The sequence below is a fragment of the Heterodontus francisci genome, chromosome 44, assembly GCF_036365525.1.
Source record: "Heterodontus francisci isolate sHetFra1 chromosome 44, sHetFra1.hap1, whole genome shotgun sequence".
NCBI classification, from domain to species: Eukaryota; Metazoa; Chordata; class Chondrichthyes; order Heterodontiformes; family Heterodontidae; genus Heterodontus; species Heterodontus francisci.
The window spans coordinates 20,833,363-20,860,083 of NC_090414.1; the positions used below are offsets into that span (position 1 = coordinate 20,833,363).

The 26,721-nt window shown below is 54.9% G+C and overlaps 2 protein-coding genes across 4 annotated transcripts; one reads left to right on the plus strand and one right to left on the minus strand.

Moving 5' to 3' along the window:
* efemp2a (EGF containing fibulin extracellular matrix protein 2a) lies at positions 1–12,356 on the plus strand. The gene is made up of 11 exons (XM_068021636.1): positions 1–806; positions 2,188–2,309; positions 3,440–3,488; positions 4,912–5,151; positions 6,708–6,830; positions 8,111–8,227; positions 8,861–8,980; positions 9,695–9,814; positions 10,462–10,588; positions 11,235–11,430; positions 11,571–12,356. The coding sequence occupies exons 2-11, from the start codon at positions 2,229–2,231 to the stop codon at positions 11,730–11,732; spliced, it is 1,335 nt and encodes a 444-aa protein (XP_067877737.1). The 5' UTR covers positions 1–806; positions 2,188–2,228; the 3' UTR covers positions 11,733–12,356.
* On the minus strand, positions 12,357–26,558 carry mus81 (MUS81 structure-specific endonuclease subunit). Of its 3 annotated transcripts, XM_068021637.1 has the most exons (10): positions 26,139–26,546; positions 25,613–25,840; positions 24,621–24,748; positions 22,852–22,964; positions 22,403–22,519; positions 17,777–17,872; positions 16,624–16,746; positions 15,701–15,804; positions 14,402–14,485; positions 12,357–13,718 (listed from the first exon to the last, which is right to left on the minus strand). In XM_068021637.1, exons 1-10 carry the CDS (start codon positions 26,279–26,281, stop codon positions 13,652–13,654), a joined length of 1,203 nt encoding a protein of 400 aa, XP_067877738.1. In that variant the 5' UTR covers positions 26,282–26,546; the 3' UTR covers positions 12,357–13,651. The 3 variants fall into 3 exon arrangements, with proteins under 3 accessions (XP_067877738.1, XP_067877740.1, XP_067877739.1); XM_068021639.1 differs by lacking the exon at positions 16,624–16,746 and having other exon boundaries at positions 26,139–26,550; XM_068021638.1 differs by lacking the exon at positions 12,357–13,718 and having other exon boundaries at positions 14,439–14,511; positions 26,139–26,558.
* Between the last annotated feature and the right edge of the window lie 163 nt (positions 26,559–26,721).

Genomic DNA, 26,721 nt, shown 5'->3' on the forward strand with positions numbered 1-26,721 from the left:
TGAACTGTTTGGCAAACACACAGGAATTCCGAACTGCAGCGAGGGAGAGGACGGAACAGGAGAGACAGAAAGAGGAAGAGAGAGACACACAGAGAAAGACAGGGAGAGAGAGAGAGAAAGAGGCAGAGACAGAGAGACAGGGAGAGAAAGAGACACACACAGAGAAAGACAGAGAGAGAGAGAGAGAGAAAGAGACAGAGACAGAGAGAAAGACAGAGAGACAGGGAGAGAAAGAGACACACACAGAGAAAGACAGGGAGAGAGAGAGACAGGCAGACAGAGAAGAGAGGGAGACAGAAAGAGAGAGAGAGAGACAGCAAGACATAGGAGAGAGACAGAGACACAGGAGAGACAGAGACACAGAGCAGAGAGAGACAGACAGACATAGGAGAGAGACAGAGACACAGAGACACAGAAGAGAGAGACAGACAGACAGAGGAGAGAGAGACAGAGACACAGAAGAGAGAGACAGACAGACAGAGGAGAGAGAGACAGAGACACAGAGCAGAGAGAGACAGACAGACAGAGGAGAGAGACACAGAGACACAGAAGAGAGAGACAGACAGACAGACATAGGAGAGAGAGAGACAGAGACACAGAAGAGAGAGACAGACCGAGGAGAGAGAGACAGAGACACAGAGACACAGAAGAGAGAGAGAGACAGACAGAGTTCTAATATCAGCCTCGACCACACATCTACATGAATTAGTTCATGAATCAGGACCTCCCACTCAACTGACTATTTTCTCACTGTAGTAATCTGGAGCTGACCTGTTTTATCTTCACACTGTGCAAACCTTCCACTGGTGAGTACTTTTTAAAATTAGCTCTCTTTCCGAACGGGGGGGAAACGGGTCACTCGAGGTTGCTGGTGAGAACTACAGGGGGTTTCTCATTTGGGGAAGTCTTGGTGGGAGAGGCGGACCGAAATGCTCCCAGTTTCAGGCCAGGAAGGTTCCAGAGGACGACTCTTTGGAGAGACTCCCTCTACACTGAGAGTTCTAAGCAATATGACAGCCTCCAGCATCAGACTAAGGACAGTTATTAGATTGTACGGACTGATAGGCAGATTCCTTCACTTAGTGCTTAGTTTCCAGATGTTTAAATACCATCGCTGGATTGTCCCTTTTAAATAACGCTGTTATTAATAATAGCAAGTTATATCATGAGAGGGAGCTCTCTCTCTCTGACTCTCAGTAAAGGTAACACTTCTCTTAGTCATGATAACATGTCTATTCGGAAAGATAAGATGTCTCTCTCAGTAAAGATAACCGGTTTCCCTCTGTCAAGATAATAAGATACTGGATGCTCTAGGGGCAGGAGTGAGCGGGGGGTTATATTATAGAGTATAGAGGGATCTTTACTCTGTATCTACTCTGGGCTGGATGGGAGGGAGCTGGTTACTGGTGTGAGTTATATGCTCCTGAGTTTAGGCGAGGCACTGGTCCGTACTTGCATGAGGACTGTGGCAGGGAGTGGATTCCTGCCCATTGAACCCTCCCTGTGTCTGCCTGCTTGTGGCCTGTAGCATTGCGGTGTCACCGGCAGTGGTTAGGGAACCTGCTGCCACTTGCCCAGGAGCCGTGCACCGAGCTGCGAGTGCAGGGAGTTGAGGAGCGGCTTGGAAAGAGGAAGTGCTGCGGTCAGGAAGAAACGACATTTTTATATAGAGAGGCAAAGAAAGCCCCTTTCGCCACCTCGGGACATCCCAAAGCCCTTCCCAGCCTCCTTGCTAAAGCCACTGTCGTAATGTGGGTCAAGGTGGCAGCAGCTGGTTTGCGCACAGCAAGATCCCAATTGGCCCGCCCTCGTTGGCCGCTTAGGCGCCCTGCTTTATGCCTGTGGGGCCTGTCATGGCGTCAATTTTTCTCAAGGCCCGAGGCTTTTCTTCGTACCACTGTGGTCTGGATTTGCTTGGTGGTCTGAAGGTGAAAGGTCACATCCATAAGGTATGTTGGGGTGGGTGTTGAGAGGGTGGGGGGGGGGGGGGGGGGGGGGGGCGGGGGAGGGGGGGTAATTATACCATCACTGATCGACCAGGCAGGAAACTGGCAGCTTCCAAGCTTCCGATCTTACCAGGGCTTTCAGCCCAGAGGAGAAGAGCGCACTGGTCTGACCTGTCGCGAGTCATGTGTCGCGCAGCCTGTTTACGAGCCCTTCACTCACGCCGTTGCCCTCTGGTTTCAGGGTCAGAATCTGCAGCCTAGCCCCCCCCCCCCCGAGGTACGATGCTGGTTCTGGGCCTGCTGCTTGCCCTGGGCCTACGTGCAGCTATTTCACAGCAGGTTGAGGAAGCTGTCACCTATACGGTAAGACTCCACCGGGGCCTCTCCTGCTCACTCTGCCCGTCACGCGGATCCCCTGGGAACACACTGGCACACTGCTCCTTTCACGAGCAGCCCCGGGCCTGGGTCTCGGCTGCGGCCTTGAGCCTCCAAGCAAACATTCCCCAAACCAAGCAAACACGCGGTAAGGCCTCTGCCTGCAGCCTCTGAAAGGCTGTTCGCCCCGGTTCGAAGGTTGTGGGTTTTCGTGCCCCACCCCAGAAACCTGAGCTCCATCCTACACTGCCGGTGCCGGTACTGAGGGAGTGCTGCACTGTCGGGGGTGCCGTCTTTCAGACGAGACGTTAAACCGAGGCCGCCGTCTGGCCTCTCGGGTGGATGTAAAAGATCCCACAACCAATGCAGCACCTGTTTTATTTTGAAGTGCAGTCACTGTCGTAAAAGTAGGAAATGGCGACAGCCAGTTTGCGCACAGCAAGATCCCAGAAGCAGCAAGGTGATAACGACCCGGATCATCTGCTTTTTAACAATGTGGGTTGAGGGACAAATATTGGCCCCAGGGCACCGGGGAGAACTCCCCCCACCCCCCCACACCACCCCGGGGATCCCTGCCCAAGCAGCTCTCTGGGCAAATTACTGCCACAAACTGTAATCCTCCCCTTGCCCGAGTCAGGGCTCAACCACGTCACCTCACTGTTAATTTACAGTTTCCTTTGAACAGCTTGTTGACTGTTCTGTTCTCAAAACCCTGTGCAAACAAATTGGCCCATGTTTCCTGTCTCAAGTATGTGCACCACTCAGGGTTGCCAACTCCACTTGGATGCGTTCCTGGAGGTTTCGTCACATGCCTCCAACGTGCTCCGCCCCCCAGCCTCCTGCCATTGGTCGCCTGACCTGCCCGTCCTCACGGTGCCCTGTCTGCCCGACCAATCGGAAAGCTCTTGCGCGCCCGATTGGAGGGTCTTGTGTTTGTTTTTTTTTTGCCCAGGTCCGATTTTTTTTTAAAATGTTTTTTTTTGCAATTGCTAAATGGAAGTGCCCAAAAGGAATAAAAATAGAGTTGCTGATTCCCTGCCATGCTCTACCCACCCTGCACAACCGCTGCTGTTTGCCCGGCTTCCAGGGAGCGGACAATAACTTGTTTCTTTCTGCAGGAATGCACTGATGGTTATGAATGGGATCACGAGAGGCAGCACTGTCGAGGTGAGTGAGGCCGATTCACGTCGAGAGTGCAGGAATCATCTCGGTACAAACCAACACAACAAATCACCTCCCCCCCCACCGGTGACTACGTCACAGAAGGAGTCCATTCGGCCCATCATCTCTGTGTTGGCTCTTTGAAAGATCTGTCCAATCAGTCCCACTCCCTCTCCCCGCTCTTTCCCCCATATCCCTGCAAATTTCTCATGTATTTCTCCAATTCCCCTTTTGAAAGTTACTATTGAATCTGCTTCCACCGCCCTTTCAGGCAGCGCGTTCCAGATCACAACAACTGGCTGCGTTAAAACAAAAACAAATTCTCCTCCCCCCCCCCCCCCTCTCTGGTTCTTTCACCAATTATCTTCAATCTGTGTCCCTCTGGTTACCGACCCTCCTGCCACCGGAAACAGTTTCTCCTCTTTTACTCCATCAAAACCCTTCCCGATTGTGAACGCCTCGATTAAATTTCCCCTTAACCTGCTCTGCTCGAAGGAGAACAATCCCAGCTTCTCCCGGTCTCTCCACGTTAACTGAAGTCCCTCATCCCTGGGACCACTCCAGTAAATCTCCCTCCGTACCCTCGCACAGGAGTAAAGATGTCTCGCTGCAGTTGTATAGAGCCTTGGTGAGACCACACCTGGAGTATTGTGTACAGTTTTGGTCTCCCTACCTGAGGAAGGATATACTTGCCATAGAGGGAGTGCAACAGAGGTTCACCCAGACTAATTCCCGGGGGATGGCGGGATTGAGGAGAGACTGGGGAGACTGGGCCTGTATTCTGTAGAGTTTCAATGAATGAGAGGTGACCTCATTGAAGCATACACGATTCTTACAGGACTCAACAAGGTTGTTGCAGGAAGGATGTTTCCCCTGGTTGAGGTGGTCGAAAACCAGGGGAGACAGTCTCAGAATGAGGGGTCATTCAGGACTGAGATGAGGAGGAATTTCTTCACTCAGTTGGGGGGGTGAATCTGTGGAATTCTCTACCCCTGAGGGCTATGGAGGCTCAGTCATTGATTATATTCAAGACAGAGATCCATAGATTTCTCGATATTAAAGACATCGAGGGATAGGGGGGAAAGTGCGGGAAAACGGCGTTGAGGTGGATCAGCCATGCTCCGATTGAATGGCGGAGCAGGCTCGAGGGGCTGAATGGCCTACTCCTGCTCCTATTTCCTACGTTCCTCCAAGTGTCCTCAATGCCCGGGAAACCCAGTGTGCGGGAATTCAGTTTTAAAACTGTGGTAACTTTTAATGGAAACTGTGTTATGTATTTCTAAACTGTCCCACCTCCAGAGAGAAGGTAAGTTTAAGTAAACGCCCCCCCCCCCTCCCCCACCCCCTCCCACAACCCGCCTGCGTTAAATCCCAACGCGTTTGAGAAGAAGCCCACCCGGGCGTCTGAACCATTATTGTTAATGTGCAGATATAAACGAGTGCGAGACCATCCCGGGCGCCTGCAAAGGGGCAATGAAGTGCTTCAATCACTACGGAGGGTACCTGTGTCTGCCTCGCTCTGCCTCCATCATCACCCACAACGACGTGCCAAGTGACCCGGCCGCGCCCCCGCTCATCGCCCTGGAGACGAGTCAGCAGCCGCCCCTGGCTAGCGGGGCCACAGCCTGTCCGCAAGGGTACAGCCCCGACCGGGAGGAGCAGTGCGTGGGTAAGCAGCCCCTGGCTGAGGACTGAGAGAGGGGAGGCGGATGAGGGGTGCGGTCGGCGAGGTTGAGAAAGGGGAGGACAGAAATAAACTTGGATTAAGACATTAATGACAGGAGCAGGGCTGAACCGTGGTTTCGGGAGGTTGACGTAAATCCTCTCAGCTGACCACGTGCTTTGCCCTCCCTTTCATTTGTGTTCACGGAACCTGCAATTTTCTCATTCAGCTCCCCCGCCCACCCCCTCGAGCCCCATTTAAAAATATCCAAACAGATTCACCTACCCCCGCCTCCTCTTCCCCCAACGTCTCCACACTGCCGAGTCAAAGCGAGGTTCTTTCAGCTGCCTCCAGCTCCCAGAAATACCACATCCTGTGGGATGTGCCAAACATAAAAATGATTTCCCTTTGGCTGGCAGCTCGGTAAACACTCCGAGCTTGCTGCGGACCTCAGCCGCATAAACATTAACCGTGCAAGAGCCGCACGGGGGCGGCGGTAAGAGGCCTTTCGGCCCCTCCAGCCCGTTCTGTCATTCGATTAGATCGCGGCTGATCTGCATCTTAACTCCCATCTCCCCGCCTTTGGTTCCCTAACCCTTAATCCCCTCAGCCCCGACAAAAATCTATCTCACTTTTAATATTTTCAATTGACCCCCCTGCAGACTCAACAGCTTTCTGGGGGGAGAGAGTTCCCGATTCCCACTCCCCTTTGTAAGAAGAAGTGTTTCCTGACATCACCCCTGAACGGTCCTGCCCCCTTGTTCTGGACTCCCCCCCCCCCCCCCCCACCGACCAGAGGAAACAGTTTCTCTCTCCCGACCTGATCAAATCCTTTAATCATCTTAAACCCCTCGATTAGAGCAACCCCCTTAATCTTCTATCCTCGGGGTATAAGCCCAAGTCTACGCTAATCCAGCACATCGGCCAGTGCGATTAACTGGCCCTTTATCGTGTCTGTGTTTAGTGCGTCCGCTGTGAGTTCGAGCCCAGAGAGACACAAGCCCCATAATGTAGGCCGGTGCTCCCAGTGTTGGGCTGAGGGAGTGCTGCATTGTCAGACGTGCCGTCTCTTGGATGAGGCGTTAAACATGGGCCCCCGTCTGCCCCTCTCAGCTGGGTGTAAAAGCTGGCACACAGGAGGTGGGGGGTGTGGGGGGAGTTCTCCCGGTGCCCTGGGGCCAATATTTATCCCTCCACCAACATGACTATATAAAAAAAAAACCAGGCGATCTGGGTCGTTATCGAATTGCTGTTTGCGGGATCTTACTGTGCGCAAATCGGCTGCCGCGTTTCCCGTTGATTCAACTGTCTCAGGGCGCGTCAGAGCCAGTGAAGGACTCTGTCTGACTTGCGGTCGCTGTCGTAGTGCAGGAAACATCTCATCTGAAAGGCGGCACCTCCGACAGTGCAGCACTCCCTCAGTGCTGCCACTGGGCCTGTCGGCTTGAACCATGAACTTGTGCCTCAGAGGTGAGAGAACGATGGCCACGGAGACAGTAGGGAGAGCTGGTGCTCCCACAGAAATAGGTTGTCTGACTGACCGACTGGATTCATTCACACAGATGTCGACGAGTGTGAGCTGGACATCCACAGCTGCCAACCAAGTCAACAGTGCATCAACACCCTGGGAGGATATAACTGCAAGTGTCCAGACGGGTATCAGCTGGTGGGCACGGAATGCATTGGTAAGCTACAAGCTTTTGTTTCTCATTCATTCTTGGGATGTGGGTGTCGCTGGCCAGGCCCAGCATTTATTGCCCATCCCTAATTGCCCTTGAGATGGTGGTGGTGAGCTGCCTTCTTGGACCGCTGCAGTCCGTGTGGGGTAGGTACACCCACAGTGCTGTTAGGGAGGGAGTTCCAGGATTTTGACCCAGCGACAGTGAAAGAACGGCCGATATAGTTCCAAGTCAGGATGGTGTGTGACTTGGAGGGGAACTTGCAGGTGGTGGTGTTCCCATGCATCTGCTGCCCTTGTCCTAGGTGGTAGAGGTCGCGGGTTTGGAAGGTGCTGTCTAAGGAGCCTTGGTGTGTTGCTGCAGTGCATCTTGTAGATGGTACACACTGCTGCCACTGTGTGTCGGTGGTGGAGGGAGTGAATGTTTGTAGATGGGGTGCCAATCAAGCTGGCTGCTTTGTCCTGGATGGTGTCGAGCTTCTTGAGTGTTGTTGGAGCTGCACCCATCCAGGCAAGTGGACAGTATTCCATCACACTCCTGACTTGTGCCTTGTAGATGGTGGACAGGCTTTGGGGAGTCAGGAGGTGAGTTACTCACCACAGAATTCCCAGCCTCTGACCTGCTCTTGTAGCCATGGTATTTATATGGCTACTCCAGTTCAGTTTCTGGTCAATGGTAACCCTAGGATGTTGATAGTGGGGGATTCGGAAATGGTAATGTTGTTGAATGTCAAGGGGATAATAAAAGCAAAATACTGCAGATGCTGGAAATCTGAAATAAAAACAAGAAATGCTGGAAATGCTCAGCAGGTCTGGGAGCATCTGTGGAGAAAGAAACAGAATTAACATTTCAGGTCAGTGACCTTTCATCAGAACTAGAAATGTAATAGGTTTTAAGCAAATAAAGCGGGGGTGGGGCAAGAGCTAACGGAAGGCAAAGTGAATGTCTTGGGGAGATGTTTAGATTCTCTCTTGTTGGAGATGGTCATTCGTACTGTTGCTAAGCAACAAGTTATTTTTGTCTGTAGAAGTTGCCAACAAGCTTTGAGCCCCTGCCTCCACCTTTCGTGTCTGGGCTGGATTTGACCTGATGGCTCGGAGGTGAAAGGTCAATTTATGCGACACACAGGCCTAGTTCTGCTGGGTCGCTCCGCTGGGAGGGGTCAGAAGGGGGAGGTCGGAGCGATCCCAGAGATTGAATCTCCTCAAGGAGCCATCACTCGGATATTGCCCCACCTCCAAACACTCACTCACTCGCTCACTCGCTCCTCCCGCCTTGTCTTTCAGACATAAACGAGTGTCGCTTCAGGTACTGCCAGCACCGTTGTGTGAACTCACCAGGGTCATTCACGTGCCAGTGTGAACCAGGCTTCACGCTGGGGAGGGACAACCGCTCGTGTGTGGGTAAGTCCGCTGCTGTGCATCCCTCCTTCGCCCTCTGCCGTTCCGGCTTTCAAACAGAAACCCTTCTCTTCTCCGCCCAAAGCGAGACTGCAGACTCCGGCAGAAGGGCTACACTGAGCCTGGCCCATTCTCACCAGCCATCCCCGTCCAACTTCAACCCACTCCCGGTCTGCTCCTGCTCTTTTGGTTGAAGAACCCCTTCTGGTCTGTTTGACGTGCTTCCTGACATCACCCCCCTAAATGGCCTGGCTCTAAGTTTAGGCTCTGCCCCCCACCCCTTCTTGTTCTGGACTCGCCCTCCCCCAACCAGTTTCTCTCTATCGACTCCTTTAATCATCTTAAACCCTCGATTAGATCACCCCCTTAATCTTCTACCCTCGAGGAATAGAAGCCGATGGCAACCAGTCCTCGGAATTTAACCCCTTTTCGTCCCAGCATCATTCTGGTGAATCTGCACTGCGGCCCCCCCTCCAGATTTAAAGGGACAGGCCAGCTTTTTTTGGAGACGCCGGCACCACTATTCACAGCTGGCCGCGTCAGTGGTCCTTTGAACGGTGGATACAAAAACCGCGCGCCACCAAAGCGCAGCAGGCCCCGGAACGCTCTGATATTGCAACGCTTCCCGTTTTACAGATGTGAACGAGTGCGAGATGGGAGCCCGCTGTGACCAGCGCTGCATCAACACCTACGGAACGTTCCTCTGCCGCTGTGAGCAGGGCTACGAGCTGAGCAGCGACGGGCTGACCTGCCAAGGCAAGGACGAGTGCAGGAGAGGCAGCTACCCAACCGATAGGGTTGGAGGCCAAATGCGTTCCTGGCTGTGGGGGGAGGGGGGAGGCTGGACGGTTGGGCTGTCGGACATCCAGGGTGGGGGTGGGGTGGGTGAGGGGGCGGGAGGGGGTAATTACTGTTCCATGGGCCCCCAGGGCAGCTGAAGGCACGGCCGCCAATGGTGGAGCGACGGGAATCGGGGGGTGGACAAGAGGCCGGAATTGGAGGAGCGCAGAGATCTCGGAGGGTTGTGGGGGCTGGAGGAGGTGACAGAGATAGGGAGGGGGGGTGAGGAGGCCATGAAGGGATTTGAAAACAATTTTAAAATGGAGGCGTTGCAGGACCGGAGCCAAGGCCAGTCAGTGATCACAGGAGCGGGGTGATGGTGGGGGGGGGGGTTAGGATGGTGTTGAGTATGGCGGCCAAACATTTAGCCAACACTGCCCCTCTTGGCTTTGACATGTAGCTGGCAGTGGGGTGAGATACTGGGAGGCGGGGAGAGGGGGTTCAGTGTTCTGTGTTCCAGCAAGGGTGTGTGTAGGGAGTGGTAAATTGTGCATGTCGGGAGTTGGAGGAGGGGAGGGGTGAGAGAAACAGGTTAAGTGCCAACCGTTGTGAAAAAGGCTATTTCTGCTGTACTTTTAACTTGCTGATCTCCCATCTCAACCCTCTCTCGCTGTCCTTTCTGTCAAGCAGATATTGATGAGTGCAGCTACTCCAACTACTTGTGTCACTATCAGTGCGTGAATGAACCTGGCCGCTTCTCCTGTGTCTGTCCCGATGGGTACCAGCTTCTGGGTACCAGGATCTGCCAAGGTACAGTCAGTCCTCCTCCATTACTCAGCCCCTGATTTCAACCTAGATTTCTAAATGAGTTCTGAAAGGATGTCGGTAAAATGGTCATGTTGAACTGTACCTCATTGGACCTCGCCAAGACTGTCCATCCGCATCAAACACTCCCAGGACAGGTACAGCACGGGGGTTAGATACAGAGTAAAGCTCCTCTACACTGTCCCATCAAACACTCCCAGGACAGGTACAGCACGGGGGTTAGATACAGAGTAAAGCTCCCTCTACACTGTCCCATCAAACACGCCCAGGACAGGTACAGCACAAGTGTAGTATCTGTTCTTAAAAAAAAAACAGGGGTTAGATACAGAGTAAAGCTCCAAAGTTGATGGTGAGTGTCAGGTGGTTAATGAGGGGAGACGTTCATTGCTGCATTCTGACTCAAGTCCCCGACAGTAACTGGGGTTCCAATGGGGTTTGGGAGATGCACGACAGGTTGCGGGGAGAAGAGGAGGAGTTAGGAAAGGATTTATCGGGTAACTTTGTGACTGGGCGGTTCATTATTACAGCTGGGAGGGGAGGATCATGTTAATGGCCACCCCCCCCCCTCCTCCTCTCCACCCCCTGCTTGCTTCCATCCATTCAATGCTACTTTGTGTGTTTTGATGATACAGATGTGAATGAGTGTGAGACAGGGCAGCACCAGTGCAGCGAAAGCCAGAGGTGTACCAACGTGTATGGTGGATTCCGGTGTGTGGAGAGGAACCAGTGCCAGGAGCCCTACGTGCAAGTGTCAGACAAGTAAGGCCATCACTGCAGTCCGTTTCTGGTGGGGGGTTGTGGACAGGGTCAGTTCATCTGCCTTCTTCCTGGTAAACATACTGCCTGCTGGGGTGGAAACCCACAGCCAGGGTAGGCCCCAGATTTTACTCCTGCCCTTGCCGAGTTGCCAGACCCGAACTGGCGTGAGAGTGAGTTTTCGAAGTGAGGTCACTGTTGTAATGCAGGAAACGCGGCAGCCAATTTGTGCACAGCAAAATCCACAAACAGCAATGTGATAATGACCCAGATCATCTGTTTGTCGGTGATGTTGGGTTGAGGGATAAATATTGGGCCCAGGACATTGGGAGAACTCCCCCCCACCCCTGCTCTTCTTCCAATAGTGGCCGCGGGTTCTTTTACACCCACCCGAGAGGGGCAGACGGGTGGGGGGGGGGGGCCTCAGTTTAACATCTCATCCTGAAAGATGGCACCTCCGACAGTGCGGCACTCCCTCAGTACTGGCGCTGGGAGCGTCGGCCTGGATTTGTGCACTTAGGTCTTTCGCGCCTACAACCTTCTGACTCAGAGGTGGGAGAGAAACCCACTGAGCCACAGCCGACGCAGCCTATTAAGCCCTCTCTCTTCAACTAGGCATGTTGACTCTCTCTCTCTCTCGTCCTTGCAGCCGCTGTCTGTGTCATTCCACTACCCCAGGGTGTCAGGACAAGCCCGCCTCAATTGTCTATCGATACATGAGCATCACATCAAACAGGAGCGTCCCCTCGGACATCTTCCAGATCCAGGCCACAAGCATCTACCCCGGGGCCTACAACACCTTCCGCATCAAGGCAGGGGGCGAGCAGGGGGACTTCTACATCCGGGTGAGTATATCGTAGCGAGCAAGAGAAGGATCGGCCATGTTTTTGTTGAACGGGCAGAACAGGCTTGAGGGGCTGAATGGCCTCCTCCTCTCCCTATGTCGGAACTAATTCTCCCCTTTTTTCTTTTTAAATCTCGACAGCAAATCAACAATATCAGTGCGATGTTGGTGTTGGCCAAACAAGTGACAGGACCACAGGACTTTGTACTCGATCTGGAGATGGTTACAGTGAACCCGGTCATGTCTTATCAGTCGAGCTCAGTGCTGAGGCTGACAATATATGTTGGCTCTTATTCCTTCTAAAGGTGGGAGGGGTTTGGGGGGTAAACACTGCCGCTCATGTTACTGTAAAAGGAGTTCTTTTAACTTTTTGTCTTTAAGTGGTTAGTAACTAACACACCTTATGTTTAAACACCCATCTGTTATTGTCCTTTCATGTGTGGAACACGCAAAGTCCAACTTACTTTCATATTGCAACTTTGAGGCAACAAGCTTGGCCAAAGAGGTAGGTTTTAAGAGAGCAGCTGAGAAGGTGGAGAGGTTCAGGCTGGGGATTCCAGTGCTCAGGGGCCCCAGGCAGCTGAAGGCACGGCCACCAATAAATTTGGGGCCGTGTGTTCAATCCTTCATTGCGTTTGACCGCTGCTCGGCTGCCCGGAGATTTTTATTTAAAAAAAAAAACAGATGATTCCTCATTCCAAAAAGAAAATGAGACTGTCCTGTAAATTATTCTGGGAGCTTTCCTCCTTCCAAGCTGTACATCACATCTCCCATGTGGGCCCCCCCACACAGATCAGTCAGCTTCACAGGACATCGAGCACAGAGGCGACACCTTAAACATCACTGAGTCTTCTGCAGGTTGCGAGGCTGCTGGCCCAAAGTGTTTGACGTCCCCAGCTCGAAGTAAAGCACTGTTCTTCACCGCAATCGTTTCCACTTTTTGACTTTTATTTCAATGTTTTTTTAAAACACCATTCTGATAGCACCTGGCCCTACGTCACTGGGTTTTGGCAGTGTTGGGGCTGTTAACATAGTGTTCACACTTTAAGGCTAACAGGAGTTATACAAGTCTTCAAAACAACACACCAACGCTTCACCCCAAGGGCGAATAGCGGGCACCTCAATCAGAGTACATGGTTACTGCTAATTAGCGCTACACACGCACACAGACACACGAGCTCAAACTTTTGACAAAACATCAGACATTGAACAACATGTAGCACAGACAGTCACGGCACACAGTGGACACCAGCGCGTCTCAGACATTGGTGCGCTACTGAACAGCTGACTGGCTGGTCAGAGTGCACCACTGCGAGCACACACAGACTCTTCCCCACCCCACAAGGTACGAGACTGAGAAATAACACAGCACATTAAAACATGTGACACAAGCAACGACAGGGAAGGTTAACGCATCCCGCAGGCAGGGGACACGAAGCCAGCTCCTGAACTGGCACAGTGGAGTATGGCGACTGGGTAAACTGGCACAAGTTCGAGAGAAGCCCAACAGCGTCCCTTCTCGCTCAGCACCCCCCCCCCCACCCCACCCCATCAGCATAGACTGGGCTGAGGGTTGTCAACTCCTTCCAGGACTGCCCTGGAGTTGCCAGCATTTGAAGATTTCATGCAGATAAATAATAATAATAAAAAAAGTTAATCCTACGTATATTTTAAAAGTACTTTTGGACAATTTGCCATCAGTTCACATTTGACAAGGTGCGGAGAGTTAAGATATCAATCAGCCATGGTTTAGCTGAATGATAGAACAGGATCGAGGGGCTGAATGGCCTCCTGTTCCTGTAACTTGCACCAGCATTGACTGCAGCGGGAAGAGGCACGGGTGTAAGAAATAATATTTGGCGTTTGTAGCCGCCAAAGTCAGGATGAAGGAGTTTATTGATGGCTTTACAGGGTCAATCATTTTCTAGAAATCAAAAAAGAAAAAGTATTTATTTGGTTTAAAATCTGGTCTGCGTCCAAAAGGTGATGAAGACCTTTCATTTTACTCATGATATTTTTTAAAAAACCCTTTCCTAGCAGTGAACTGATGGGCCGGCTTGAAAACAGGGCAGAAACATGGGAGCTCGGCTCCTGCTTTCTTTGTTTTTTTAAAAAAAAGGATTGCGAATGACAGCGGAATTCCAGGGCCGTGTCCTCCAATGGTTCAGGGTGTCCGCACTCGGGTCCAATTTGGTTGAGATTGATGGCAACGTTGACAAGATTCAGCAGAGAGGTCCTTCCGTGCAGTACAGCTGAGACACAGTTTTGCTCAGCGCCGGTCCCAAATTGCTTGGGAAAATTTAAAAAACAAAAATTATTTACGCAATTGATTTAACGCACGGCGGAGAGACTTGCATTTGTATAGCGCCTTTCCCAATCTCAGGACAGCCCGAAGCACTTCAGGGCCAATGAAGGGACTTCCTTTCGAAGTGCGGTCACCCTTGTGATGTAGGGGAGGCCACTATGCGCACAGCACGATCCCTCAAACAGCAATGTGATAATGACCCAGATCATGTGTCTTTTTTTTTTAGTGATGTGAGTTGAGGGATAAGTATTGGCCCCAGGATATCAGGGAGAACTCCCCGCCACCACCCCGTACTTCTTCCAATAGCGGCCGTGGGATCTTTTACAACCACCTGAAAGGGCAGACGGGGGCCTTCGTTTAATGGCTCATCTGAAAGACAGCACTTCAGACAGTGTGGCACTCCCTCAGTACCGATACAGGGAGTGTCAGTCTGGATTTCTGTGCTCAGGTCTTTAGAGTGGGACTCGATCCCACAACCTTCTGACTCAGCGCCAAGAGAGAGAGACACCCCCTGAGCCAGAGCGAGGAAGGGGACTTCACTCTTAATCCTGCACCCCTTCTACTGGGCTCATCTGATGGGGATCTACTTTTATCCCTTTACCTCCTCCGTTCCTCCTCCCCAGATCCCTTCAGACAGAGACAGTATTAACACGGAGAGAGTGCTTACCGCTGTGTGTTGCCACATTTGATGTTGGACAGCAGCTTCTCCCTCCCTCCTGCAGTCGGGCACTCCTCATAGGCTTTCATCAGGCTGCCAATGAGAAACAGACAGTCAGTCTGCCAACCAATCAGAAACACACAACGGTTACAAGCACACTTAATCTGCCAATCAGAAGCATGCAGTCAGTCTGCCAATCAGAAGCACGCAGTCAGTCTGCCAATCAGAAACACGCAGTCAGTCTGCCAATCAGAAACGCAGTCAGTCTGCCAATCAGAAGCGCAGTCAGTCTGCCAATCAGAAGCGCAGTCAGTCTGCCAATCAGAAACGCAATCAGTCTGCCAATCAGAAACGCAGTCAGTCTGCCAATCAGAAACGCAGTCAGTCTGCCAATCAGAAGCGCAGTCAGTCTGCCAATCAGAAGCGCAATCAGTCTGCCAATCAGAAACGCAGTCAGTCTGCCAATCAGAAACGCAGTCAGTCTGCCAATCAGAAACACGCAGTCTGCCAATCAGAAGCGCAGTCAGTCTGCCAATCAGAAACGCAGTCATTCTACCAATCAGAAACACAGTCAGTCTGCCAATCAGAAACACACAGTCAGTCTGCCAATCAGAAACACACAGTCAGTCTGCCAATCAGAAACACACAGTCAGTCTGCCAATCAGAAACGCAGTCATTCTACCAATCAGAAACGCAGTCATTCTACCAATCAGAAACGCAGTCATTCTACCAATCAGAAACACAGTCATTCTACCAATCAGAAACGCAGTCATTCTACCAATCAGAAACGCAGTCATTCTACCAATCAGAAACACACAGTCAGTCTACCAATCAGAAGTGCACAGTCAGTCTACCAATCAGAAGTGCACAGTCAGTCTACCAATCAGAAGTGCACAGTCTATCAGTGTTTTTCCTTGCCTGCCTCAGGGATACTCACATTGTGACGATTATTGCATCAAGGCCAGTATTGGAGGAAAGCACAGAGATCACAGAGGGTTGTAGGGTCTGGAGGAGTTAAGAGATGGGGGGGGAGGGGGTGACGAGGGGGCCACGGAGAGATTTGAACAGGAGGATGAGAATTTAAAACCGGAGGGGTACGAGTACTGGCAGCCATCGTGGGATCGGAGAGCACAGGGGGGTGAGGGGGACGTGGGTGTGATTCCTGGGAGACTGGCCGGGAGAGCGCTGGAATCGTCGAGCCTGGAGATAACAGCCGATGGGCTGAGGCAGCGGCGGAGACTGGGTGGATGTTACGGAGGTGGAGGGAGGCAGTTTGGGCTGTGCTCAAGTAGCAGGTCTGAATCGTACCTGGCCACAGTATCGTAATGACGGAGGATGGCCACTGTTTTCTCCCCACTGATGCCATTGATTTGCATCAACTGCTTTGCAAACACCTCCTTCACAGTCTGTGCCTGTAAAACAAAGAGCAGCATTCCATCACGACCACCTGCATTTACATAGCACCTTTAGTCTAGTAAAAAAAAAAGGTCCCAAGCTGCTTCACAGGAGCGCTATCAAACAAAACTCGACACGGAGCCACATAACCAATGTACGTGGAAACACATTATCCGGTCATTTATCACACTGCTGTTTGTGGGATCTTGCTGTGCGCAATCCGGCCGCCGCGTTTCCTACAACCGCGACCACACTTCGAAAGTACTTCGTTGGCTGTGAAGTTCTTCAGGGTGTCCTGAGCCCACGGAAGGCGCGGCAGGAATGCAAGTCGTTCTTCGCATGGAGATAGGAGGACCGGAAACCAAAAAGCTCGGTCAAAGAGGTCAGTTTTTAAGGAGCGTCTTAAAGGAGGAGGGAGAGAGGCGGAGAGGTTTAGGGAGGGAATTCCAGAGCTTAGGGCCCCCCAGGCAGCTGAAGGCACGGCCGCCAATGGTGGAGCGATGGGAATCGGGGGATGGACAAGAGGCCGGAATTGGAGGGAGCGCAGAGATCTCGGAGGGTTGTGGGGGCTGGAGGAGGTTAGAGAGATGGGGAGGGGGGGGGGGGTGTTGGGTGGAGGCCACGCCAGGATTTGTAAACATTTGGCAGTGGGACTGGGAGAAGTCAGTGAAGCAGAGGACAGAAGGCCCAGTGAGTTACTACAGTCTGCTGTCCAGCCAGTTGGGAATTGATGGCACTCCCAGCCCGAGCTCCCAACAGCGCAGCACGGCGGTGAGAATGGGGGGGGGGGGGGGGGGGGGGGTGCCCCAGGCGAGAATGGGAGAGGCCTCGCTCACCCTGTTCTTCATGGCTCCTTCATTGAAGTCGCTGAAGGTGAGCAGAACGCAGGTGTCGGAGTCTGTATCCTTCCTGATGCACGCTGCCTGCTCTTCTTTCCGACAGCTCAGCAGCGTCTTTTGCTGGGAAGCCAAGCAGAGAAAATCCTTTTAAACGGCCGTTCATCTCTTCACCGCAGACCTCGGCTCTTTTGGTTTTTGGGACCCGACTCCTAACCCAGAGAACTTAAGAGACAGGAGCAGGAGGGGACCATTCAGCCCCCTCGAGCCTGCTCCGCCATTCAATAAGATCCTGGCCTCAACTCCACTTTCCTGCCTGTCCCCCATAACTCTTATAGATCAAAAATCTGTCTAACTCAGCCTTGAATATATTCAATGACCCAGTCTCCACTGCTCTCTGGAGTAGAGAATTCCAAAGATTAACTACCCTCTGAGAGAAGAAATTCCTCCTCATCTCCGTCTTAAATGGGAGACCTCCTCATTCTGAAACTGTACCCCCTAGTTCGAGATTCCCCCACGAGGGGAAACATCCTCTCAGTATCCACCCCGTCAAAGCCCCCTCAGAATCTTACATGTTTCAATAAGATCACCTCTCATTCTTCTAAACTCCAATGAGTATAGGCCCAAACTTTCCTCAGAAGACAACCCCTTCATCCCAGGAATCAGCCGAGTGAACCTTCTCTGAACTGCCTCCAATGCTTGTATATCCCCCCTTAAATAAGGAGACCAAAACTGGACACACTAGGTGCAGTCTCAGCAATGCTGCACGAGAGTGAGAACATTGAGCCTGCACAGGTTGAATCCATGCTCATTGAGGTTTCATTCCTCTCCTACATGGTGAGGCCCACTAGGGCAGTAGAAGCACTGCTGGATGTCAGCTCCTGACTCTTCTGCTTGTATTCTGTAACCTAACGCCCGGAGAGTGGGGAGAATGTGGAACTCGCTCCCACAGGGAGTGGTCGAGGTGAATAGTATCGATGTATTTAAGGGGAAGCTGGATAAACACATGAGGGAGAGAGGAATAGAAGGATATGTTGATGGGGGGGGATAGGAAGAGGAGGCTCGTGTGGGAGCAGAAACACCAGCAGGGAGCGGATGGGCCGAACGGCCTGTTTCTGTGCTGGAAATACTGTGCAACGATCTTTGCACCTACCAGGTAGAGGTTCTGCAGGAATCTGGTCATGATGGTGAGGTAAGCTGCCGATTCTTTCACGTCTTTCGTTCGCTTCACAAAAAATCCATCCACAACCTTCAGAGGCAATGCACAAAGCACAGGATTGGTCAGAAGGAGCAGTGATACGGCAGGTCAGCAGGGGTTATTTCCAGTGGGTGAGGGATTGGTCAGAAGGGGCAGTGATACGGCAGGTCAGCAGGGGTTATTTCCAGTGGGTGAGGAACTGTGGGGCCCCCGTGAAAAGATCATCAGTGAAGAACAAAGAGAGAGGTTAGCAGCAGCTCCTCAATTTCATTATTCCACACTGTGGCATTAGGACATGGAATTCCCAACAGGGAAGGGCGGGAAAGATGGGAAAGGGCGGAAGAGACGGGAAAGGGCGGGGGAGGGGGAAAACAGGTGGAAAGGTGGGAAGGCTGGGAGAGGCGGGAAGTCTGGGAGACCTGGAAATGGTGGGAGAGGCGGAAATGGTGGGAGAGGGGGAAGTAATTACAGCTTTTTAAAGATATTTGAAAAAGAAAAGTTCAAAAAAAGTATGAAGCTCAAGGCAGGAACTGGGAATAAGAGGAGAGGTTTTTCAGAGAGAAAGGGCACAGACAATTGGTACAACTGGAGAGGAGGGGGAGCGAGGAGGAGAGGGAAGCCGGGTGGAGGAGGAGGAGGGGGGGGGGGGGAGGAGGAGGGGGGGGCAAGCCAGGAGGAGGAGGAGGAGGAGGGGGAAGCCGGGAGGAGGAGGAGGAAGCCGGAAGGAGGAGGAGGAGGGGGGGGGGGGCAAGCCAGGAGGAGGAGGAGGAGGAGGGGGAAGCCGGGAGGAGGAGGAGGAAGCCGGAAGGAGGAGGAGGAGGGGGGGGGGGGGAAGCCGGAAGGAGGAGGAGGAGGGGGGGGGAAGCCGGGAGCAGGAGGAGGAGGGGGGGGAAAGCCGGGAGGAGGAGGAGGAGGAGGGGGGGGGAAAGCCGGGAGGAGGAGGAGGAGGAGGGGGGGGGGAAAGCCGGGAGGAGGAGGAGGAGGAGGGGGGGGGAAAGCTGGGAGGAGGAGGAGGAGGAGGGGGGGGGGAAAGCTGGGAGGAGGAGGAGGAGGGGGGGGGATAGCCGGGAGGTGGAGGAAGCCGGGAGGAGGAGGGGAGGAGGAGGGGGGTAGCCGGGGGGAGGAGGGGGGTAGCCGGGAGGAGGAGGGGGAGGAGGAAGCCGGGAGGAGGAGGGGGAAGCCGGGAGGAGGAGGGGGAGGAGGGGGAGGGGGAGGAGGGGGAGGAGGAAGCCGTGAGGAGGAGGGGGAGGAGGAAGCCGTGAGGAGGAGGGGGGGGGGGGAAGCCGGGAGCAGGAGGAGGAGGGGGGGGAAAGCCGGGAGGAGGAGGAGGAGGGGGGGGAAAGCCGGGAGGAGGAGGAGGAGGGGCGGGAAAGCCGGGAGGAGGAGGAGGAGGGGCGGGAAAGCCGGGAGGAGGAGGAGGAGGGGGGGGAAAGCCGGGAGGAGGAGGAGGAGGGGGGGGGGGATAGCCAGGAGGAGGAGGAGGAGGGGGGGGGGATAGCCGGGTGGAGGAGGAGGAGGGGGGGGGATAGCCGGGAGGAGGAGGAGGAGGGGGGGGGGATAGCCGGGAGGAGGAGGAGGAGGGGGGGGGATAGCCGGGAGGTGGAGGAAGCCGGGAGGAGGAGGGGAGGAGGAGGGGGGTAGCCGGGAGGAGGAGGGGGAGGAGGGGGAGGAGGGGGAAGCCGGGAGGAGGAGGGGGAGGAGGAGGGGGGTAGCCGGGAGGAGGAGGGGGAGGAGGAGGAGGAAGCCGTGAGGAGGAGGGGGAGGAGGGGGAAGCCGTGAGGAGGAGGGGGAGGAGGGGGAAGCCGTGAGGAGGAGGGGGAGGAGGGGGAAGCCGTGAGGAGGAGGGGGAGGAGGGGGAAGCCGTGAGGAGGAGGGGGAGGAGGGGGAAGCCGTGAGGAGGAGGGGGAGGAGGGGGAAGCCGGGAGGAGGAGGGGGAGGTAGCCGGAAGGAGGAGGAGGAGGTAGCCGGAAGGAGGAGGAGGAGGTAGCCGGAAGGAGGAGGAGGAGGTAGCCGGAAGGAGGAGGAGGAGGTAGCCGGAAGGAGGAGGAGGGGGTAGCCGGAAGGAGGAGGGGGAGGAGGGGGAAGCCGGGAGCAGGAGGAGGAGGGGGGGGGAAAGCCGGGAGGAGGAGGAGGAGGAGGGGGGGGAAAGCCGGGAGGAGGAGGAGGAGGAGGGGGGGGAAAGCCGGGAGGAGGAGGAGGAGGAGGAGGAGGGGGGGAAAGCTGGGAGGAGGAGGAGGAGGGGGGGGGATAGCCGGGAGGAGGAGGAGGAGGGGGGGGGATAGCCGGGAGGAGGAGGAGGAGGGGGGGGGATAGCCGGGAGGTGGAGGAAGCCGGGAGGAGGAGGGGAGGAGGAGGGGGGTAGCCGGGAGGAGGAGGGGGAGGAGGAAGCCGTGGGGAGGAGGGGGAAGCCGGGAGGAGGAGGGGGAAGCCGGGAGGAGGAGGGGGAGGAGGGGGAGGGGGAGGAGGAAGCCGTGAGGAGGAGGGGGAGGAGGAAGCCGTGAGGAGGGGGGGGGGGGGAAGCCGGAAGGAGGAGGAGGAGGGGGGGGGAAGCCGGAAGGAGGAGGAGGAGGGGGGGGGGAAGCCGGGAGCAGGAGGAGGAGGGGGGGGAAAGCCGGGAGGAGGAGGAGGAGGGGGGGGAAAGCCGGGAGGAGGAGGAGGAGGGGGGGGGATAGCCGGGAGGAGGAGGAGGAGGGGGGGGGATAGCCGGGAGGTGGAGGAAGCCGGGAGGAGGAGGGGAGGAGGAGGGGAGGAGGAGGGGGGTAGCCGGGAGGAGGAGGGGGAGGAGGGGGGTAGCCGGGAGGAGGAGGGGGAGGAGGGGGAAGCCGTGAGGAGGAGGGGGAGGAGGGGGAAGCCGTGAGGAGGAGGGGGAGGAGGGGGAAGCCGTGAGGAGGAGGGGGAGGAGGGGGAAGCCGTGAGGAGGAGGGGGAGGAGGGGGAAGCCGTGAGGAGGAGGGGGAGGAGGGGGAAGCCGTGAGGAGGAGGGGGAGGAGGGGGAAGCCGGGAGGAGGAGGGGGAGGAGGGGGAAGCCGGGAGGAGGAGGGGGAGGAGGGGGAAGCCGGGAGGAGGAGGGGGAGGAGGGGGAAGCCGGGAGGAGGAGGGGGAGGTAGCCGGAAGGAGGAGGAGGAGGTAGCCGGAAGGAGGAGGAGGAGGTAGCCGGAAGGAGGAGGAGGAGGTAGCCGGAAGGAGGAGGAGGAGGTAGCCGGAAGGAGGAGGAGGAGGTAGCCGGAAGGAGGAGGAGGTGGTAGCCGGAAGGAGGAGGTGGTGGTAGCCGGAAGGAGGAGGAGGGGGTAGCCGGAAGGAGGAGGAGGGGGTAGCCGGAAGGAGGAGGAGGGGGTAGCCGGAAGGAGGAGGAGGACGGGGGGGAAGCCGGGAGCAGGAGGAGGAAGGGGGGGAAGCCGGGAGGAGGAGGGGGAGGAGGAGGAGGAAGCCGGGAGGAGGAGGGGGGTAGCCGGGAGGAGGAGGGGGGTGAGGAAGCCGTGAGGAGGAGGAGGAGGAGGTAGCCGGAAGGAGGAGGAGGAGGAGGTAGCCGGAAGGAGGAGGAGGAGGAGGTAGCCGGAAGGAGGAGGAGGAGGAGGTAGCCGGAAGGAGGAGGAGGAGGAGGTAGCCGGAAGGAGGAGGAGGAGGAGGTAGCCGGAAGGAGGAGGAGGAGGAGGTAGCCGGAAGGAGGAGGAGGAGGTAGCCGGAAGGAGGAGGAGGAGGTAGCCGGAAGGAGGAGGAGGGGGTAGCCGGAAGGAGGAGGAGGGGGCGGGGGTAGCCGGAAGGAGGAGGAGGGGGCGGGGATAGCCGGGAGGAGGAGGAGGAGGGGAGTGTGGTGAGAGGAGGAGGAGGGGAGTGTGGTGAGAGGAGGAGGAGGGGAGTGTGGTGAGAGGAGGAGGAGGGGAGTGTGGTGAGAGGAGGAGGAGGGGAGTGTGGTGAGAGGAGGAGGAGGGGAGTGTGGTGAGAGGAGGAGGAGGGGAGTGTGGTGAGAGGAGGAGGAGGGGAGTGTGGTGAGAGGAGGAGGAGGGGAGTGTGGTGAGAGGAGGAGGAGGGGAGTGTGGTGAGAGGAGGAGGAGGGGAGTGTGGTGAGAGGAGGAGGAGGGGAGTGCTTCCCAGGAACGGCGGCTGAATGGGGAAAGGTGGTGGGAATGGGACGTGGCAGAGCTCTGTCGTTAGGGAACGAGCACAGGAGTGAAGACTCAACAACCTTCTTCAGAGCTGTACAATTCCACAGTTGTATAACGGGAAGCTAGGGGATTGAATCAGAATGGCTGCCAGGGGTGTAGCAGGTTACCAGGCCACTGTCCACTAACAGCAGAGGGCTGAAAGGATAAGAAAAGCTGCACTAACACTCAGACAGAGAGGCCAATGCACCTCACACAGACAGTGCCTGATTCCTGCACTGCTCAATGGGGTGTGGGGCGGACTGAGACACACATCTCTCGTGGAGTAGGAGAGCTAACCTGTGGCTGCAGGTCACACACCATTCACCTTCTTACTCAGACCAGCAAAGGAACAGAGAACCCCCCCACAAAACCCCAGCCAAGAGCAGCAACACCAACAGCCATCGCTAGGTGTGTGCCGAACGGTGTTTGATGTCCTTTACCTGGGTGTTGACGATAGCTTGCTGCAGCGTGCTTTCCGGGAGGCTGAGATGTTTGACAAAGCTGCAGTCCTCGACCAGGTAGATTCGATTCTGCAGCCCACAGCGTTTCATCCGGAACTGTGGAGACAGACGGTAGAAGCAGCGGTTTCTATGGTGCTGGTGAAAGAGTCCGCCTTCTGGGTGTTGGCACACAGGGTAACTAACCTACACAGTGCACTGAGGCAGCCTATATTACAGGCCCAGGACAATGGGAAATCACCGGCAGCAATGTACTTGTGTCGGGTAACAATCTCCCCCATGGAACACACTAGTGTTGGGTAACATTCACCTTAAGGAACACACAAAAAGCCGGTTATAGAGATGCTAATTTGAACCAGACCGTTCTCGAAGACTGACAGGAGCCCGGCCCTCACTTCCTGAGGTCATGACGATTGGACATTGCTCCTTACTTTTTGCTCCCGGAAACGCCCATCCACGATGCTGCCGCACAGATCGTCCATCCTCTTTCTTTCCACCACGTAATCCAGCACTAGTTCCCGGGGACGGTGGGGGTGCAGCTGCCCTGCAAAAGGAAGGAGGAGTCTGCTTCAGGGAAAAGAGAAAGGAGACCGAGACATCAGCTCAACGGCCTTTGGAGCTCCTCTAACTCCGTGTCCCCCTCTGGTTCATTCCAACAACAACAATGACCTGCTTTGATAAAGCACCTTTAACATAGTAAATCATCTAAAGCCATTTCACAAGAATCAGGTAAACTTTGCAATGAACCACATAAGGACATATTAAGGACAGGCGACCAATAGCTCGGTCAAAGGGGTGGGTTTTAAGTAATGTCTTAAAGGAGGAGAGAGAGAGAGGGGCGGAGAGGTTTAGGGAGGGAATTCCAGAGCTCGGGGCCCCCGGGCAGCTGAAGGCACGGCCGCCAATGGTGGAGCGATGGGAATCGGGGGATGGACAAGAGGACGGAATTGGAGGAATACTTGAGCGTTTACAATCCACGTCGAGCCAGCAGGAGCTCCCTAAACCCCACCCATCTCTTCACTTTAAGACCCCCACCTTTGATCAGCCCAATTATCTCCTATAGGTCGGGGGTCTGTGTTTTTTTTTTTGATTCTGTCTCTGCGAAGTGCCTCGAGATGCTTTTCTACGTTAACAGGGGCAAGATAATTGCCAGAGGCGATGAATGGTGTTGTTGTGAGTGAACACTGATATGACTAAGACCAGGATACATCTCACCTGTTTGGTGCTGAAAAAAAAAGGTAATTTCCAATCTCCCCGACAAACACAGACAAATTCAAACTCAGACCTTTTTCACAAAAAATTCGTCCATGGGATGTGGGTATCGCTGGCCAGGCCCAGCATTTATTGCCCATCCCTAATTGCCCTTGAGAAGGTGGTGGTGAGCTGCCTTCTTGAACCGCTGCAGTCCGTGTGGTGCAGGTACACCCACAGTGCTGTTAGGAAGGGAGTTCCAGGATTTTGACCCAGTGACAGTGAAGGAACGGCCGATATAGTTCCAAGTCAGGATGGTGTGTGACTTGGAGGGGAACTTGCAGGTGGTGGTGTCCCCATACGTCTGCTACCCTTGTCCTTCTAGTTGGTAGAGGTCGCGGGTTTGGAAGGTGCTGTCGAAGGAGCCTTGGTGAGTTGCTGCAGTGCATCTTGTAGATGGTACACACTGCTGCCACTGTGCGTCGGTGGTGGAGGGAGTGAATGTTTGTAGATGGGGTGCCGATTATGCGGGCTGCTTTGTCCTGGATGGCGTTGAGCTTCTTGAGTGTTGTTGGAGCTGCACCCATCCAGGCAAGTGGAGAGTATTCCATCACAGTCCTGACTTCTGCCTTGTAGATGGTGGACAAGCACTGGGGAGACAGGAGGAGAGTTACTCACTGCTGATTACTCTGACCTGCTCTTGTAGCCACGATATTTATGTGGCTGTTCCAGTTCAGTTTCTGATGCAGAAAAACCTGCTAGGGATGATCAGAGGATCTTTCTTCCCTGCGAGAACTCGAAATGCAAGTAAACGGGAATCGCCACCTGTATGGGGTGCAAGACCCTCGCTTTAGATCAACTTTTCCCAACCAGAGCCGGTCCAGCAGAACAGGATGTGAATGGATTATTAACTCTCCTGGGTTTGATGTCTTGGTTAACCCAAGCTCCGATCGGCCTACAGAAGGAAGATAAAGCCAAAAGGGCCTCCTACGTCCCTCTGCGGTGGTACCTGGTTGGTGCGGCACTCTCTCCCGAGCGATCCACAGGAAGTCCCCAACGTGAAGTTTGCGGACGTCAAACTCGATCTTGTTCCTTTTCAGCTCGGTGACCAGCTCCCGTTTCCTGTGACTAGCTCCACTGAAGAAGCACAAATCGACAGTCAGTGCCTGCGATTCCCACCACCCTCCCATCCCCTCCCACCTCCCCAACAGCCAAATGGCCCATGGACACTTGTCCATGAACAAGGCAACTGGAGTCGGTCATTCTGCCTCTCGAGACCACTCAAATCGATCGGGACCGATCTGTATCTTAACTCCATCTCCCTGTTTCGGTAATCCTTCATCCTCTTGCCCAACAAAACTCAGTTTTGATATTTTCAATTGCCCCACCCCCATCCCAGTCTCAGCTGCTTTTCTGGGGAGAGAGTTTTCCAGGTTTCCACTCCCCTTTGTGTGAAGAAGTGCTTCCTGACATCACCCCTGAACGGCCCTGGCTCTCATTTAAAGGTTATTCCCCCTTGTTCTGGACTCCCCGCACCAGAGGAAATTGTTTCCCTCCGTTCCTGCATGAACTCAACGGGCTGAATGGCCTTCATCTGCATCGTAAGTGACTCTCTTGACCCGATCGAATCCTTTAACCGTCTTAAACCCCTCGGATTAGATCACCCCCTTAATCTTCTACACTCGAGGGAATACAAGCCCAGTCTTTGCGACCTGTCCTCGTGATTTAACCCTTTAACACGCCCCTCGAGGGCCCTGTGTGTTTCACGGGGTGGTGCGACATTCTGACTGGCCTAAGGAGACTTCCTGCTCCCGATCAGGAGCCAGTGACCTCACCGGCTGCCTCCCCACTGAAAACAGAAGCGGGCTCATCTGTGACGCTGCCGCCCGAGGACTTAGCAGCTTCACGAGTAGAGGAGGAGGTGTGAGGGAGGGAGAGAGTAGAGGGGGTGGGGGGTGGTGGGAGGGGAGGATCTGGGGGCATGCCTCTTTACTGACGTACGCCGTGGTTTCAATAAAATCGATGCAGAGGACGACGTCAAACTCGCCGGGACGGAAGGTGAACTCGGGGACGTGCGTGAACGGAGGCTCCGGGCCCTGGACGCTGCTGGGACACGTGCTCTGGGATTCCACAGTCTCCTGGCTCCTGGCCAACGAGGCGCCTGGGGTTGTGCTGCCGCTGGCCTCTCCGCTGTGTGTCCTGTGTAATAGTGCCGGCTGGCTGCTGGTCCTGTCGGAGAAGGAGAGCTCAGTGAAAGAAAGCTGGAAGCACACCAAGGGAGCTGCGTGAGGACCACTCCCACCCACTCCACCGCAGCGCTGCTTGTGGGGTCTTGCTGAGCGCAAATTAGCTGCCGCATTTCCTGTAGAACATCGTTGTTGGGAAGCGCTTTGGGACATCCTGGCATGCTCGTCCATCGCCTCAGCCAAGCACGGCCCTGAGTAACGTGGGCAGCTGTGAGTAAGCAGGGTCTGAAACTGCTACCCGAGGGTATTGATGTAGTCGAGATCCGCGCCCCTTGGCTTACCCTGTCACTGCAATCTCTGGCAGCTGATGATCCTGTCCTTCCTCAGCCAGCCCAGGCTGCGCCACTCCTGCCGTCTCCGGCTGTGCTTGCCCCAGGCGCTCCTCCTCCAAATGTTCCGCGTTCAGCTTCTCGCCCAGCTTCATACCTTTCTCAGTCAGCGTGAATCTGAATGTGCCAGACAAGAGGCTCGCTTTAAGCTAGTAAAACACCCCCACCCGCTTCGCAGCACTATCAGATAAGGAGGTTATAGGGACAGGCGGCCAAAAGCTCGGTTAAAGAGGTCGGTTTTAAGGAGCGTTTTAAAAGGAGAGAGAGAGAGAGAGAGGCAGAGAGGTTTAGGGAGGGAATTCCAGAGCTTAGGGCCCCCCAGGCAGCTGAAAGCACGGCTGCCAATGGTGGAGCGATGGGAAATCGAGGGATGGATGAGAGGCCGGAATTGGAGTAGTGCAGAGATCTCGGAGGGTTGTAGGGGCTGGAGGAGGTTACAGAGATAGTAGGGGAGGGGGGGGGGGGGGTCGGGGGTGGCGAGGGATTTGAAAACACAAGGATGAGAATTTTCAAAAGCGAGGCATTACTGAATGGT

Excerpts from the sequence above, each read along its gene's own strand:
- efemp2a (XM_068021636.1), top strand. The coding sequence starts at position 2,229 with ATGCTGGTTCTGGGCCTGCTGCTTGCCCTGGGCCTACGTGCAGCTATT. Across the intron at positions 2,310-3,439 it reads AGGAAGCTGTCACCTATACG|GAATGCACTGATGGTTATGA; the intron begins GTAAGACTCCAC and ends TTCTTTCTGCAG. Across the intron at positions 9,815-10,461 it reads GGGTACCAGGATCTGCCAAG|ATGTGAATGAGTGTGAGACA; the intron begins GTACAGTCAGTC and ends TTGATGATACAG.
- mus81 (XM_068021637.1), bottom strand. The coding sequence starts at position 26,281 with ATGAAGCTGGGCGAGAAGCTGAACGCGGAACATTTGGAGGAGGAGCGC. Across the intron at positions 22,520-22,851 it reads GGCGTTTCCGGGAGCAAAAA|TTCCGGATGAAACGCTGTGG; the intron begins GTAAGGAGCAAT and ends CTGTCTCCACAG. Across the intron at positions 17,873-22,402 it reads AAGCTATCGTCAACACCCAG|GTTGTGGATGGATTTTTTGT; the intron begins GTAAAGGACATC and ends TTGCCTCTGAAG.